The sequence below is a fragment of the Jatropha curcas genome, chromosome 6, assembly GCF_041381405.1.
Source record: "Jatropha curcas cultivar XTBG-Jc1 chromosome 6, XTBG_Jcur_1.0, whole genome shotgun sequence".
NCBI lineage: Eukaryota > Viridiplantae > Streptophyta > Magnoliopsida > Malpighiales > Euphorbiaceae > Jatropha > Jatropha curcas.
The window spans coordinates 27915976-27930093 of record NC_143156.1 but is presented as its reverse complement, the minus strand read 5'-3'; the positions used below and the strand labels follow the sequence as shown (position 1 = coordinate 27930093).

The 14118-nt window shown below is 28.2% G+C and overlaps 1 protein-coding gene across 2 annotated transcripts; it reads left to right on the top strand.

Annotated features, from left to right (window-relative positions):
- The first annotated feature begins 6248 nt into the window (after positions 1–6248).
- On the top strand, positions 6249–7931 carry LOC105647404 (E3 ubiquitin-protein ligase RDUF1). Of its 2 annotated transcripts, XM_020685459.3 has the most exons (2): positions 6249–6569; positions 6678–7931. In XM_020685459.3, the coding sequence occupies exons 1-2, from the start codon at positions 6359–6361 to the stop codon at positions 7553–7555; spliced, it is 1089 nt and encodes a 362-aa protein (XP_020541118.1). In that variant the 5' UTR covers positions 6249–6358; the 3' UTR covers positions 7556–7931. The 2 variants fall into 2 exon arrangements, with proteins under 2 accessions (XP_020541118.1, XP_012088862.1); XM_012233472.3 differs by having other exon boundaries at positions 6250–7931.
- The last annotated feature ends 6187 nt before the right edge of the window (positions 7932–14118 follow it).

The following is a 14118-nucleotide window of genomic DNA, read 5'->3' as shown; positions in this document are numbered from 1 at the left end:
ATATTCGGTCTCAAATCTGTCTCATATCGGTCGCAAAAATTATACCAAATTTTGAACAGCGCAATTTTGCGACGGAATAACCCGTAGTCTCAAATCGGTCGCAAAATCGGTCGCAAATCTGTCGCAGAGTAGTCGCAATATGAGAAATAAAATCGCGGGAAAATTTACCGCTAAAATTTGCGACTGAATGTTCTTGTGTATCAAATTGGTCGCAAATTTGAGACCGATATTTGTCGGTCGCAAATATCGGTCGCAAATTAGTGTTTTTTTTGTAGTGTTTTGTTTTTTATACATTAAGAGATTTAATAGGTCGAAATAATACTGCGAACTACGCGGATTTGAGATTATGTGAGAAAAACAACCGGTTCAATAACCTCGTGATTTCAAGAATCCAATAATTATAAATGAGGAAGCAAAATGAAAACCAATATTGTATCTTGACAATGTCCATTGACATGTATTACCAAAATAAGATTGAAATTAAGTTGATGAATGATTATACTCACTAATATTGTAAATTCCAAATCCTACCTTAGATTTAAATATATTATTTATTTATTTATTCTGAAAAGGTTAAATTGAAATAATATTATAAATTACATGATAGAAGTAGAAATTCCTTTTTTAAATAAATCTCATTAAATTTGTTAAAACTTTTTATAGAATGATAAAAACTATTAATTCAAAAGAAAGTTTATCACCTCTCATAAGAATAATAGTCCGTCGGTATGGATGAATTTGAAATGCAGAAGTCATCGTAAATGAATCGAGATGTATATTTTTTTTATTCTAAACACAAAATTTAAATATTCTTCTATGAAATTCCTTTGTTTCAAAGGGAGTAAACTAGCAAACAAAATTTAGCAAAAATAACATAAATTCAATAAAAATTAAGAACAATATGCTAAACTATTTAGGGTCCAAAATTGCGTCTTACATGTGATATCGTAAAAAAAAAACATTTTTAAAACAAACAAAACAAGGAATAGAATTTACTTCCACTACAACAAACCATACATAGTGACAACCCTCAACTGTAAAAACTAAAAACAGTTATGTAATCTTTTCCTTTCATAGTTGCAAAATATGATTCACTGTTATATGCCATCTTTTTGAAAGTCGTGCTCAATATAAAATATTGACCAAAAGTGTTTGATTCCTTATTATTTTTGTTAATGGGTTCATTTTGGTCCCAAATTGGACCATTTAGAGATGGGTATATAATATAATCTGATGCAATGAGACCATTTGCCATTAACATCTTTTGACGTACGCATAAGAATTTTGCTTTTCCATATACTCTTGTTTGGTGGATGGGTTGGAATTCAACTTTTGCTGTATATTTATTTTATGCTTGTTTTGCTTTTCCACTTTTCCTTTTTCCTTGTTTGGTGAGGTTAGCTTTTGACGATTTTCATTTCTCTACACCAATTTATAGAAGTTGTATACAATTTAATAATCTTTTTACCATTGAAATTTGATTTTTTTTTTTTCAAAAAATAAATTCAAATTTACCGGCAAATTTGAATAAGTTTTTTGAGGTATGGGTGGATGCTATATTCTCACCTCCTACTTTTGCCACGGACCGTTAAATTAGAATTTTCCTGAATATCATCTCCGGCTTAAATATAGAAACACGCGTGTAAGTCGAATAAAAAGTAGCAAAACTAACTCCTTATTAGACCTTTTAAATTTAGGTACAAGTTAAAAATAACAGATTTGAAGCTAGCCTAAGACTATGGGTCTATTTGATAAAATTAGCTGTTTTGGTAGTAGTTAGCTTTTTTAATAGCGTTTAGCTGTTAATTATTTAAGTAAGTTTTCATAAAACGCTAAAAATTAAATGTTATATGAGTTAACTTTTCACAAAATACTACTCTAACATCTAAAAGTTAATCCAAATACTATAATACCGCACAGTTTAAATAGCGTTTTAGCGTTTTAATTAAAGCTACTTGTTATTGCGGAACACAACTTATATTTTATTGATTGAACCAAGTCATAATGTCATACCTAAAATCATTAACCTGCGCCTTTCAGGACTTCTTTTTCTTTAATGTTGCTAAAGTGCAACCATATCCGAGCAAAAGATATACATACCTTTGTATGATTGATTGGACGAAAATTCTTTTTTTAATAGGCTAATTATTAGTCAAAACTCAAAATTAAATAAGGAGATTAATTAAATTAAACTATCAACTTTGATAATTTGAAATTAAAAGTTCTATGGAGTATTTATTATGTTTGTTCTTTTGAAGCCAACGGAGGACCTAAACTAATACCTAGCTATATATATTCTACCTACATGGTTAGCAAGTTGCAAGCAGCATGCACCTTGAGTGATATTTATAAACCAAAATTATATTAATTTAAAATAAAATTGCAAATTAAAAATTGGGCTAATTCTTATATTTTGAGCTAATATATATAATAAAGTGCATGTTGTCTAGTAGCTTATAGGTGAGCTAATTGTATATAAGAGAGAATATCTTAAACATAATCACAATTAATTTAATTAGAGAAAGTCTATTTTTCTCTTCTTTGAAAAAAAAATATTTTTGGGGAATTTATTCTGACTTTGAATACAGGAGACAATAAAAGAAGTTTCTAAAAAAATAATTATTATTTAAAAAAATTATTTTCTTGTTAAGTGATTTTGGATACGTCTCCAATGTTGTGAAGTTTGCAATTTGTACCTGAAAATTAAAAATAAATTAATAAAAAAATAATAACTATTTCAGTCTATATATATATATATATAACTATTAAGGATTTTGATGCAAAGAAACTTTAATGAAAGGTGATGTTTAGTTTATAAATAATATTCTCGTAGTGCATTGGTCAAAGCCATAATTTAAACTTTTGAAGACATATTTTGTTCTTTAATATTAAAAAGAGTTATGCTTAAAAGAATAGAATGAAGAATATATATGTATTTGCGTATGAATGTTTTCTTTTTAGATCTAGCATATGAGTATTGATTTATATATAATTTGTGGCCTTTTTAATTTTTATTTATTATTAAAAAAAATTTACTTTAATCCATAGACTATTTCAATTTATAAAATTGCATATATATTTTTAACTTGTAAAATTATTTTATTAAGAATAGCATTTGTAGTGTTTGGTCTTCAGCAAGTAGCTAAGTGCTTGTGGGTACCCTAATTAATAATTCATCAATGGAAGTTTCTTGGCGATTGCTTATGCATGTGGGTTTCACGTGCAGTCAAACTTTTGCCAAAGAAAAAAAAGACAAAGGGAGAAGAGAAAGAAAAGTAGATAAAAAGGAGGAGAGGAAGTCTTTGTTCTCAAAAAAGAGCACAAAATTGCAATATTCCAATACACTAAGGCTATATTTCATATCAAGACATTTTGGAGGAGATATTTTGAAATATTTTGTTAAATATTTTCCTTTGACATAATAAAAATAGAGTACATTATTTTGATTTGTAAAAACCATTTGCAAAAGAGAGAGTTATTAATTTTAAAACGAAATTAATTTTATATTTAAAAAATATGAGAAATTTCATACAGAAATAATAAATTTATGAGTTGTTCAAATCTTTTTTTCTAGTAGGGTCAAGACCGGACCCATGGAACAGCCCATTTTTTTGAGTAAGGAAAAGGGTCGCCCTCTTTTCAACCGTAAAGTTTAAAGGTTTTTTGTCCGTTTTCAATAGATACGATTAAATTGTTAATGTTCAAATTTGTGTTCTCATGGAGATCGAGACAGTTAATATATTGGTAAATTATTCATATTATATTGAATTTTGATATAAATTCTAGGTGAGGTAATATTTTGTCAAATATTTCATTTTAATAAAAGAAAATTTTTCTAAAGTTTTATTTTATTATTGAAATTCATATATTTAATATAGATTTACAAGATTTTGATAAATTTTATAAATTTTGAAATCTCAATTAAACATTCACCAATGACAAAGCAGCACAAACATACAGGGGAAAACCTTTCTTTTCAGCCTTTGGTTTTTAGTTGCTAATATAATGGTTTTCAAAGGGTGAGAATGAGATATTTTTAATTTCCATCCTAATTTTTCCTTAGTATCTTTCTAATTTCATTTCCCCTTCGTTTTGCTTGAATATGTTCGAAAGAAAAAAGGTAATAATGCTTTTAAAAAATATGTACAGATGAGTAATTATTATATTGAAATAATAAGTAAGAATTAATAAACATTATTAAAAATAAAATAAAATTTAATAAGGATATAATAGACCATTTAAAGATTAATTATAATAAAAAAGAAAATAGACTATATTTTGAGACTAGTCAAAAATAAAAGATGAACTATCTTTTTAAAACAAATGGAGTACTTTGTATTGATATTAATCAATGTTGGGCATTTGTTAATTTTCATTTCCATTCATTCATTACATTGTAATAACATATGAAGTATGACATTAAGGAAGTCGGTCTGAGTGAAAACATTTAAGTACATCACGCCGGGTGTTAGATTTTTGTGAGTGGATACAATTTTGCTAAAATAATGTTTCCATTGAGAGCTTGAAGTGGAGTCGAGTCGACTAGAGACTTTTATGGTCTAACATAAAAAAAGAAAATGAAGTATGATAGTATTACAAGTAAAAATTTAGGGTATCGGCAAAATTAACTGTTTTAGTACTATTTAGTTGTTTGAGTAACTTTTCATAAAACATTAAAAACTGAACGTTATAAAGATTGACCTTTTATAAACGTTATTAAAACTTCTAAAAGCTAATTCAAACGTTATATTATTGAACACAATAAAAAATAACGTTTAACATTTTAATCAGTCAATAAAACCTTAGGTGATTATAAAAAACTAATTTTGTCTAAATATAATTATTGATTTTTGGGTTCATATGAGGGTCAATATATGAACTACAGAGAAGGGTAGTCAACCGTTAAATAACATTCCCTCAATTGAGCCATTGTATTTGGTCATCCTTTGTAGGTAGTGTTGCTAGATGTCTTGTGATTATTGGCTGATATAATATTTAATTGCTAATTATATTAACACTACTATTAAAATTTAAATATTGTAATTAGCATTTAAATTCTACTTTCCTAATCAGAAGCCCAGCAACTTGATCACGTGGGAAAACTCTGACCTAAAATTTTATATATTGATTTTCTTAATCCAGGTGATATAGACATGTAGTTTATTGAAAACAAATTCCCATTGTTTTGCCTTGCAAGTTTTGGAGAAAAAAAAATATTAATATTAAATCATTACTTACCAAAGAAAATATTATTAAAACGCCATAATCCGACCCTAATTGTTCTGATTAGCATAATCGATGACATCATAAGATGTGATTATTTATACTAGACAGAAAGCCAGGTCACTAAACCACAAATTCATTACTTAGAATTTTGAAATTGAGAATCAAATCATTTAAATAACCTAAAGCAATTTTTAAATGAGGAAATAGTTGGTCTTCTTGTGAATTATTATTTAATAAAATTATATAAAATGTAACATGAAATAATACAAGTTGCATACATCCAATGATAAACTAAATAAAGGTTTTCCATATTGATAATTATTTTTTTTATTTTCTTATTCATTGTTTTTAAAAGCTAAATGGCCGGAAATAATAAAATTTTCTTACTTTCTATATTAATATAGAAATTAGAAGTAATTTTGACAAAAAAAGAAAAACAAACCAAACACAGCCTTAGTAGAGGTAGGGGGACAATGCGATATGGGCAGATTATGACGTGTCAGATGAAAGCGTGGTCCACCTCCACCGAATCATAATCCTGAGCTTTTAGCGCGTGCCACGTCTTAGTGTTCCCAAGGCACTTGTCCGCTCATAACTTTTTAGTAAATAAAACACTACACATTAGTACTATACTATTTGATAACTTGTTTGGAGAAAAACAATTATTTGACAATAAAAATAAATCTTAATTTGATTAAATTTCCTAAATAAAGAGAAGGTTAAATAATTGTTTAATGTTTAAAATTTAATTATAGTTATGCTTATCTCTTTATTTAGTAAATAAATTGATGTTTAAAACTTAATTTCATTAAATTGTTTATCATTCAATTTAATAAAGTTTAGTTTGTTAATATTTCTAGAAATGTCAATAATTTTGGAGATAGTTAGCAAAGAAAGTTATTGATTCTGTGTATCCTTTTGTAGCTTGGATTTAACGTCGATGCGGTATTGCCGTTAACATTTTCTTATTTTCAGTTTTTACCACTTTACCCTATTTTATATATATACACACCATTCGTATACTTTTTCTCTCGTCCTCTCATTTCCTCCTCAAAATTCTCTCTTTCAAGGAAGGTAGAGAAGAGAAGGGGACACACATAGAAAAGGAAAGAGAGGACTTTTTTGCGATTTCATGTCATCACCCACGGCGTCGTATTGGTGCTACAGGTGCAACGGTTTCGTTCGAGCATGGAGGCAACAAGACGCTGAGGAAATAACAACTTGTCTTGATTGCGGAACCGGATTTGTTGAAGAACTCGAGATCCGAGAAGACGCCGCTGCCGCCGCCTCCCCGTCAGCCTCTACGGCTGCTGCTGCCGCCACTGCTGCTATGTTAATGACAGGTATTCTTCCGAATACAGATCATAATAGTCCTCTTCGTAGAAATCGTAGGAACGCCGGCGACCGTTCTCCGATTAATCCTGTTATTGTTCTTCGTGGAGGAAGTATAGGCGGTGGAGGTTTCAGCATCGGAGGACAATCCGATGGCGGTGAAAGCGAAGTTAGTGGACGTGGATTCGAGTTATATTACGACGATGGAAGTGGTTCCGGTTTACGACCGTTGCCGTCGTCCATGTCGGAGTTTTTTTTGGGATCTGGATTTGAGAGATTATTAGATCAGATATCACAGATTGAAATTAATGGAATTAGTAGATTCGAACAACCGCCGGCGTCGAAATCGGCGATTGAATCTATGCCGACAGTAACAATAAATGAATTTCACACATCAACGGAATCTCATTGTGCGGTGTGTAAAGAGCCTTTCGAATTAGAATCAGAGGCGCGAGAAATGCCCTGTAAGCATATTTATCATTCCGATTGCATACTTCCATGGCTTTCATTTCGAAATTCATGTCCGCTCTGCCGCCACGAGTTACTTGGGGACGATGAAAACGAACGAGTCATGGCGGCAGGGAATAATAATATTAACAATGAAGAAGAGGCGGTGGGGTTGACTATTTGGAGATTACCGGGTGGTGGATATGCGGTTGGAAGATTTACAGGGGCAAGAAGTGGGGTGAGAGAATTGCCCGTGGTTTATACGGAAATGGACGGTGGTTTTAATAATGGAGGTTTGCCTAGGAGAATAACGTGGTCGACAAGAGGAGGGAGTAGCGGAAGAGGAAGAGAGAGCCGAGGTAGCGGTGGAGGTGGTGGTTGGTTTGGTCTGGGTAGGTCTATAAGGCATTGGTTTGCTTGTTTTGGTGGTGGCGGTGAAAGCTCAAATTCAGATTTGAGGAGTAGGGGTTTTTCGATTTTTAATAACAGTGCTTCTTCAAGAATAAGAAGATGGGATGGGGAGGTTAATGGTGGAAGAAGAAGAAGGTAAAATTTGGGGCAAAAATATTATAGTTTTCTTAATTTGTAAATATTACCATACTAGAAAGATTTTTTTTTTTTTTTAAATTGAAGTGGGAAGAAGTTAATTTAAATAAAGGGCAATCAGAAGAAAATGAATTGAGCATTTGGAGAGGAGCTAAGAGGTAACGAAACAAAGCTATCTATTTTAGTTTTTTTATGTATATTTTTTTGTAATTTTTAGTCAGAAGAGGCTTCTTTCCTTTTGCTGCAATTTTTTTCCTAGAAAATCTATGAAAAATTTCCAGTATTTAAAAGTTTGAAGCCTGGTGTTAGAGCTGTTGATTCTCTCACTGCCGCTGTTCTGCAGTCTGCTTTATCAATGAAAACGTGCAAATTTGGAAAAACTTCTGGGAATTATCATCAATTTTCAGTATAAAGTATATGATGTTATATAGAAGATTAATTTTTCTTCATCATAAACGATCTGCATGCGTACTTTATGATTATGAAGCCTCTCGAAATTTGATTGGAGGATAACTATGACTATAGCCTTTGGTAAATTTACTAAAGATGAAAATGTTGTGTTCTGATGATTTATGTTCTGATGTTATTCAAAGTTCACTGTATTTAATATGAACTATAATATGAGATGAGTGAAAAAATAAAGTGAAGCCATGGAGAGAATATCATACACCACCACCTCCGAGTATTAAAAAAGCTTGTGGAAGATATTAAAGCTAAAGTTTCATTTGTTTTCATAAAAATATTTTTGGCTGTTTGGGACGTTCAGAATCAAAGGAAAATTAAGTTTTTTTTTTCTTTTTTTTTTAGAAAAAGTTTTTTTTTTTTTTTAAGAAAAATAACTTTTCATTTTTTAGAAGCAAAATATTTTTCGATATTGATAAATATTATAAATTTATATTTTTTAATTTATTAATTATCATAATTATTACCAACAGTCACCATTTACCACCGATCACCATCATCATCGTCTACTACCGTCGGCTTTCATAATTTACATTTGTTTTTTTTGCAATTCTTTTGATATTTAAGAATAAAAATTTTAAATTATAAAATTTTTATTATTATTAATATTTTTTATGGTCTTATGAGATAAAGATTTTAATATTTTTAACTAATTTTCAATATTACAATTAAATAATAAAAAATAAGACATTTATAGAATATTTTTCAAGTAAAATGTTTTCCATGAAAATATTTTTCAGCAAGTTATTTTCCAGCAAGTTAATTTACAGAATGGAGACTAAATTAGAATTTGGTGAAAGAAAAAACGACAATTATAGAAATGGAAAATATCTGTATATTAAATTTTTTATATATCTAGTCAATAATTGAATCTATTATTATTATTATTATTATTTTATCTTTAAATATATATTTAGTTAATAGTTGAAATTGGAGATGGTATATACATTCATCTCGTTAGATATTCATTCAAATTCGATTTAAACAGAATAGAAAAAAAAGAAACTCATTCATTTAAATAAGGTATAGACGAACATCTTACATTTAAATATGAGACAACTATTTAAATTTATTATATAAATCTTACATAAAAAAAATCTTTTTTCTATCCGGAATTCGGATAAATATCTTTTTGTGAGGTTAACGTTGCATTGGATATGGCCCAATAAAAGACGGCCAGCAAACCAAACCATACTTTTGGGCAAGTTGGCAACTTCTACAACAAAGCCTAGCATAGGGTAGAGTTGTCAATTGCTCCAATATTCTCACCGACTGATTTATTACTTTGCAAATTGATTCTTTCTGATCGATTTCTTCTTCTTGTTCTTATTATTCTTCTCATTACTATCATTATTTTATTCATTCCAATATCCGATGAATTGAAATAATAATATATTTCATATCATAGGAGATAATTTTTTTTAAATTCATCAAATTAATAAAAAATTTTATGATAAAATAATTCAAATTTGAGATTTCTATTCTTAACATTTTATAAACGCTTTTCTAATTGTTTATAAATAAAGGCCATAATTGATATAAAAAAAAATTTCATTCAAAGTATCAATTTCCGAAACTAAACAAATTGGCCAAAATTAAAAAAAATGTATAGTTTTCATTTGTAATTAGGGCCTAAATGAATAATAATATATTTATAAGTGACCAAATGGATATAACATTATGAAGTTAACAAAGTATCAAAAAAATCTATTCATTTAAGTGAAAAGTATGATTTTTAGTTATCACTTGAAAAAATCTTTTAAAACAGCTGTATAAATAATTGATTATTCAATCGATATATCAATAATTTAATAAAGCAGGCATTAGATATTCAACTTTTCGAATATGAACATTGAAAGTCTATCTTATTTGATTTGCAAAATAGAATAAAAATAAATAATTATTCTATAAAATCGGATATTTATTCTTTATTCGTCAAATCTTAAAAAGAGTTTATTGCATATAATAATTATTACATACTTAGAAATTTATTAAAATTTAAGGTTAAAATTTTTCTGTTCTATAAAATAGTTCTTCTATTTTTAAATTTAAATTAAAAACTATAAATATCTATTCATGAAATAACTAATTCTATTCTCTAGCTATTAAATATTATTCCTTGAATCAAATAAGGCAAAACGTTTATTATCAAATTCACATTATTTCGGACTGCTCCCTCCATTCCCAAATGCTAGTCAGATTTAAAATTTCACATTTTTTAAGAAAATCATTAAATTTATTTAAATCACAGTAAATTATTGTGTGAATTAAATATACTACTCTTAGTCCGTCTAAGTTACAATAAATTTTTGAGAAATCGAGCAATCAATATTGGTCATATACAATGGATAAAAATGAAAAAATAATAATTTATTAGTTATAAAAATTATAAATATAATAAATATTTGGGAACATAATACTTTATCAAATGTCACAAAGTATTTAGGAACTGGGTGAGTATTAGTTAATCTGTTTTTATTTATGTATAAGATGCTGGTTGTGAATGTATCATCACTCTCTCTCTCTCTCTCTTTGTTGACACCGGCCCATTAAGAGTATAAAATGACTATATGTAGATATAGTCCAACTTTACTGGGCCAACTATTGCGAGAAACTTTTATCCAGCCCACTAAGAAGAAGCAATCCACCTAGGAATTGGGCTAAAACATTCTGCAGAAGCCCAAAACAATTTAGGAATATACGCACTCAAATCAATTATTATCTGAAACAAGAGCTACGTATGAACATGCATGCATTATTGAGCTAGGAATGGATAAAATAATTAAGAAAAAAAATATAAAATATTTGTTCTTCATATAGGTACATAATTTATTAGTTCCTGATATGGGGTAGTTAAAACAGTTGAAACCTTCATTTCTTTTTCTTTAAATTTGTAAATTTCTACTTTAGTGTAACCATGCATCAATCTCATCAAGTTTGATTATTGTACTATGTTGTCGGTGTTATCTTCCATCAATTTATGATATTGTTATAATTTGAATTCTTAATTAATGTTTTAGAAGATATAAATTGATTAGGGCACGGAGATTTTGTTAAATTTTGGCTCGAAATCATAATCAAATTGAAATTATAACAAGTTTGAAATGGAACTAAAATTAAGTATGATATGATTGATTTTCTCACTTATGTAAAGAGTGCGAGGTCTGAGTCCTCTTAACTAAATGAGAAGTTATCCAAATTCTGTAGCCCCCTGCATCATTTCGGCCATGGAAACTCCAATGGAAAAAATAAAAGACTAGGACTAAACGAGGATAATGTTTGCACGTATACTTTTGAAATCAATAATTATTTGAGATCGGTATCATCTTAATATTTATAATTTTCATTTACAGAACAGTTAAATACACGTTCATTCATGCATCTATCTAAATTAAATGAACCTTGACATAATTTGATTTTTCATTAGTTTATTTTGTTTTATTCAAACGTGTATTAGCATTATTTAATTGTAAATTGTAATTAACTATGATATATGAACAATATTTTTTAATATTCAAATAAAAATTGATGCCCTAATAAAAGGGGTACCAAGTTGGACCATCTGTCGTCAAGGTCAACAATAAACAGGTTGGTAGGGACTAAAGTTTGGACATATTTGGATGAGTGTTTGTAAGATTGAAAGCAATGATATGGAGCCAATGTTTGTATACATTTAGTTCTCAAAACCTAATTTTAATCATGCTGGAGTGTTTCAAATGGTATGATGTATTTGAATTCAGCGAAAAAAATATGTGAAAATACTCATAAAAAATTCAAAGAAAGTTTTTAAATGCATATGAAATATAAACAGTATTTTGAGTTGTAAAAATTAAATACTTCCAAATAACAAAAAATCTATTTTATATATATATATATATATATATATACATACCATTTATATTTTTCCAAAATTTTTATATTATGCATCTTTTTTGTTTTCTTTGTTTGTGGAAATTAAAAATTATATAAAAAGTTATCATTTTTATTTAAAGTTTAATGTGAAAATAATGATTATTTCAAAAAAGGAGTTTTTCTCATTGATTTGAAGATTATGAGTACAAATAGAAGCTAATATATAATTAAAATAACAATTAGTAAATATTACAAGATAATTTTTCAGTCCTAATAAAATAGTTTCATATTTGTTTTGATTATATATAAAAGGATAAAATTTATTTAGACTCGATTTTTAAGCCCATTTATGAACCAAACCGATCGCCATATAAATTTTTTAAAAATTATTCTCACTCAATTTTTTTCCCAGTGAATAATAAAAAATAATCGCATGTAAAAAATACATATATTTATACATTTTTTCTTCGTTTAGTCTACTAATGAGTCTACAGACCAGGTGCAGGAAAGTCATTTTCTGCATACAGTGGGGCCATGAAACTGTCGATATTACTAAAACCGCGTATGAGAATCAAATTCTGCATGCTTCTTCCATTATTAATGGGTGGTTTTTTGATGGAGAAAGCACACCAAATTCTTTTGTTTCTTTGTGTTTGACTTCTTCATCACATTTTCTAATTTGTTTTGATTACTAAAGACTTACATAATGTTCGATACCTACCAATTAATTTTCTCATAAATCTTTTTAATTTAACAATAGCATCAAGAGATTGATGCATAAAATTATCATAATAAGAATCTTAAATAATAATATTAAAAATAATTTTACAGTCAAGTTGCATTTGTTTTACAATCTTATAACTTGTAGCGTTTTAACCGGTTAATTAGGATTATAATTAACCATAACCAAGTTAATTTTCTTAGAAAGATTATTCATCTGGAAAGATTATCATAGGGTTAGAAATTGGATGGTCGCCCTCCAATTCAATATTTTCTTTGGCTAGAATAACCTTTTCAATAATAGCTGAGAAAAGCTGTTAGCTTCTTCAATATGGATATATGACTGAAAGTGATTTGGTGTGGGAGTTTTGGTAGCTAGATTGTCACACGCCTTCAATTTCATTTCTTGATGAGACAAAAGTAGTGTAAAGGCCAACAATAGCTGCAGCAATTTGAATGCCAATTCACAAAATCTAAGTTAAAGGAACAATCCTTTGTTGGAGAATGTCCAAGACTAGTCATTTGGAGAAGATATGGGATTGTACGTTGCGAGGGGACCAATAATAGAGCCATACGATACCTAATTTTGTGGAAGAACAAAATTAAAATAAGGCTTGCCTCTAAGGGTAAGCGGAGATTAATCAGTCGGTTTGTGAATCGTTAAAATAAATACGGGCCTATATACCTTATGTAAGTATTAAAAAAAATAAATTAATGCTAGTTGATTTTTAAATGTGGTTTAGAAAAATAATATGTTTCTGTTTCTTTTCCTTTTTCAATATTGGAAAATGAGAATTCAAATTTAGATATAAATGTAGTTGGATATTCATTGTTAGGTTAAACCGATATATATAGCGAGAGTGGGAGAGTAGAGCTTTTAATATGAGTTTAAGTAATAATATAGTCAAGACACAAGATTGTGAATAACTTCAGTAAAATTACTTTTAAATTATTTTTATTTTATGAAATTAAACCATGATAATTTAAATAAAAAAAATTATAAATATGAACCTAAATTAATTAACCTAATTCAATTAAATTTCAAATGAGGTATTAATTGTAAAATATATAACATGAGATACAATCCCACGTGAATTAAATACAATATATTTTAAGACAAAGTATAAACTTAAAATTTATAATTCAAGGATTGAAAATATATTTTTTTTAAAAAAATTATGTTTTTTTTAAAAAAATAGTTAGATTTTAAGTCCTAAATCACCTAAATCAAAAGACAAAGATTATTTAATCACTTTGCAACTAATTGAATAGCTTAATTAGTCTAATTTTTGGGTTATATGTATTGAAAAGAGATGGAAGTGTTTTCTTGGTTTCAAATATGTAGCTAGTCTCCATCTTTTGAGGTAATAGACGATCGAAGCAAGAAGTCAGTAACCAAATTGATGGATTGAGAGAAGACATGTGGGTGGAACAGGAAGCTTCAGCAGAAGATGAACAATTTTCAGCTAATGGACACAATTAAATTAATTGTGCATTTTGTAAGATTCTTCATTTTTCTACATAAATTTTATG

Excerpts from the sequence above, each read along its gene's own strand:
- LOC105647404 (XM_012233472.3), top strand. The coding sequence starts at position 6,359 with ATGTCATCACCCACGGCGTCGTATTGGTGCTACAGGTGCAACGGTTTC.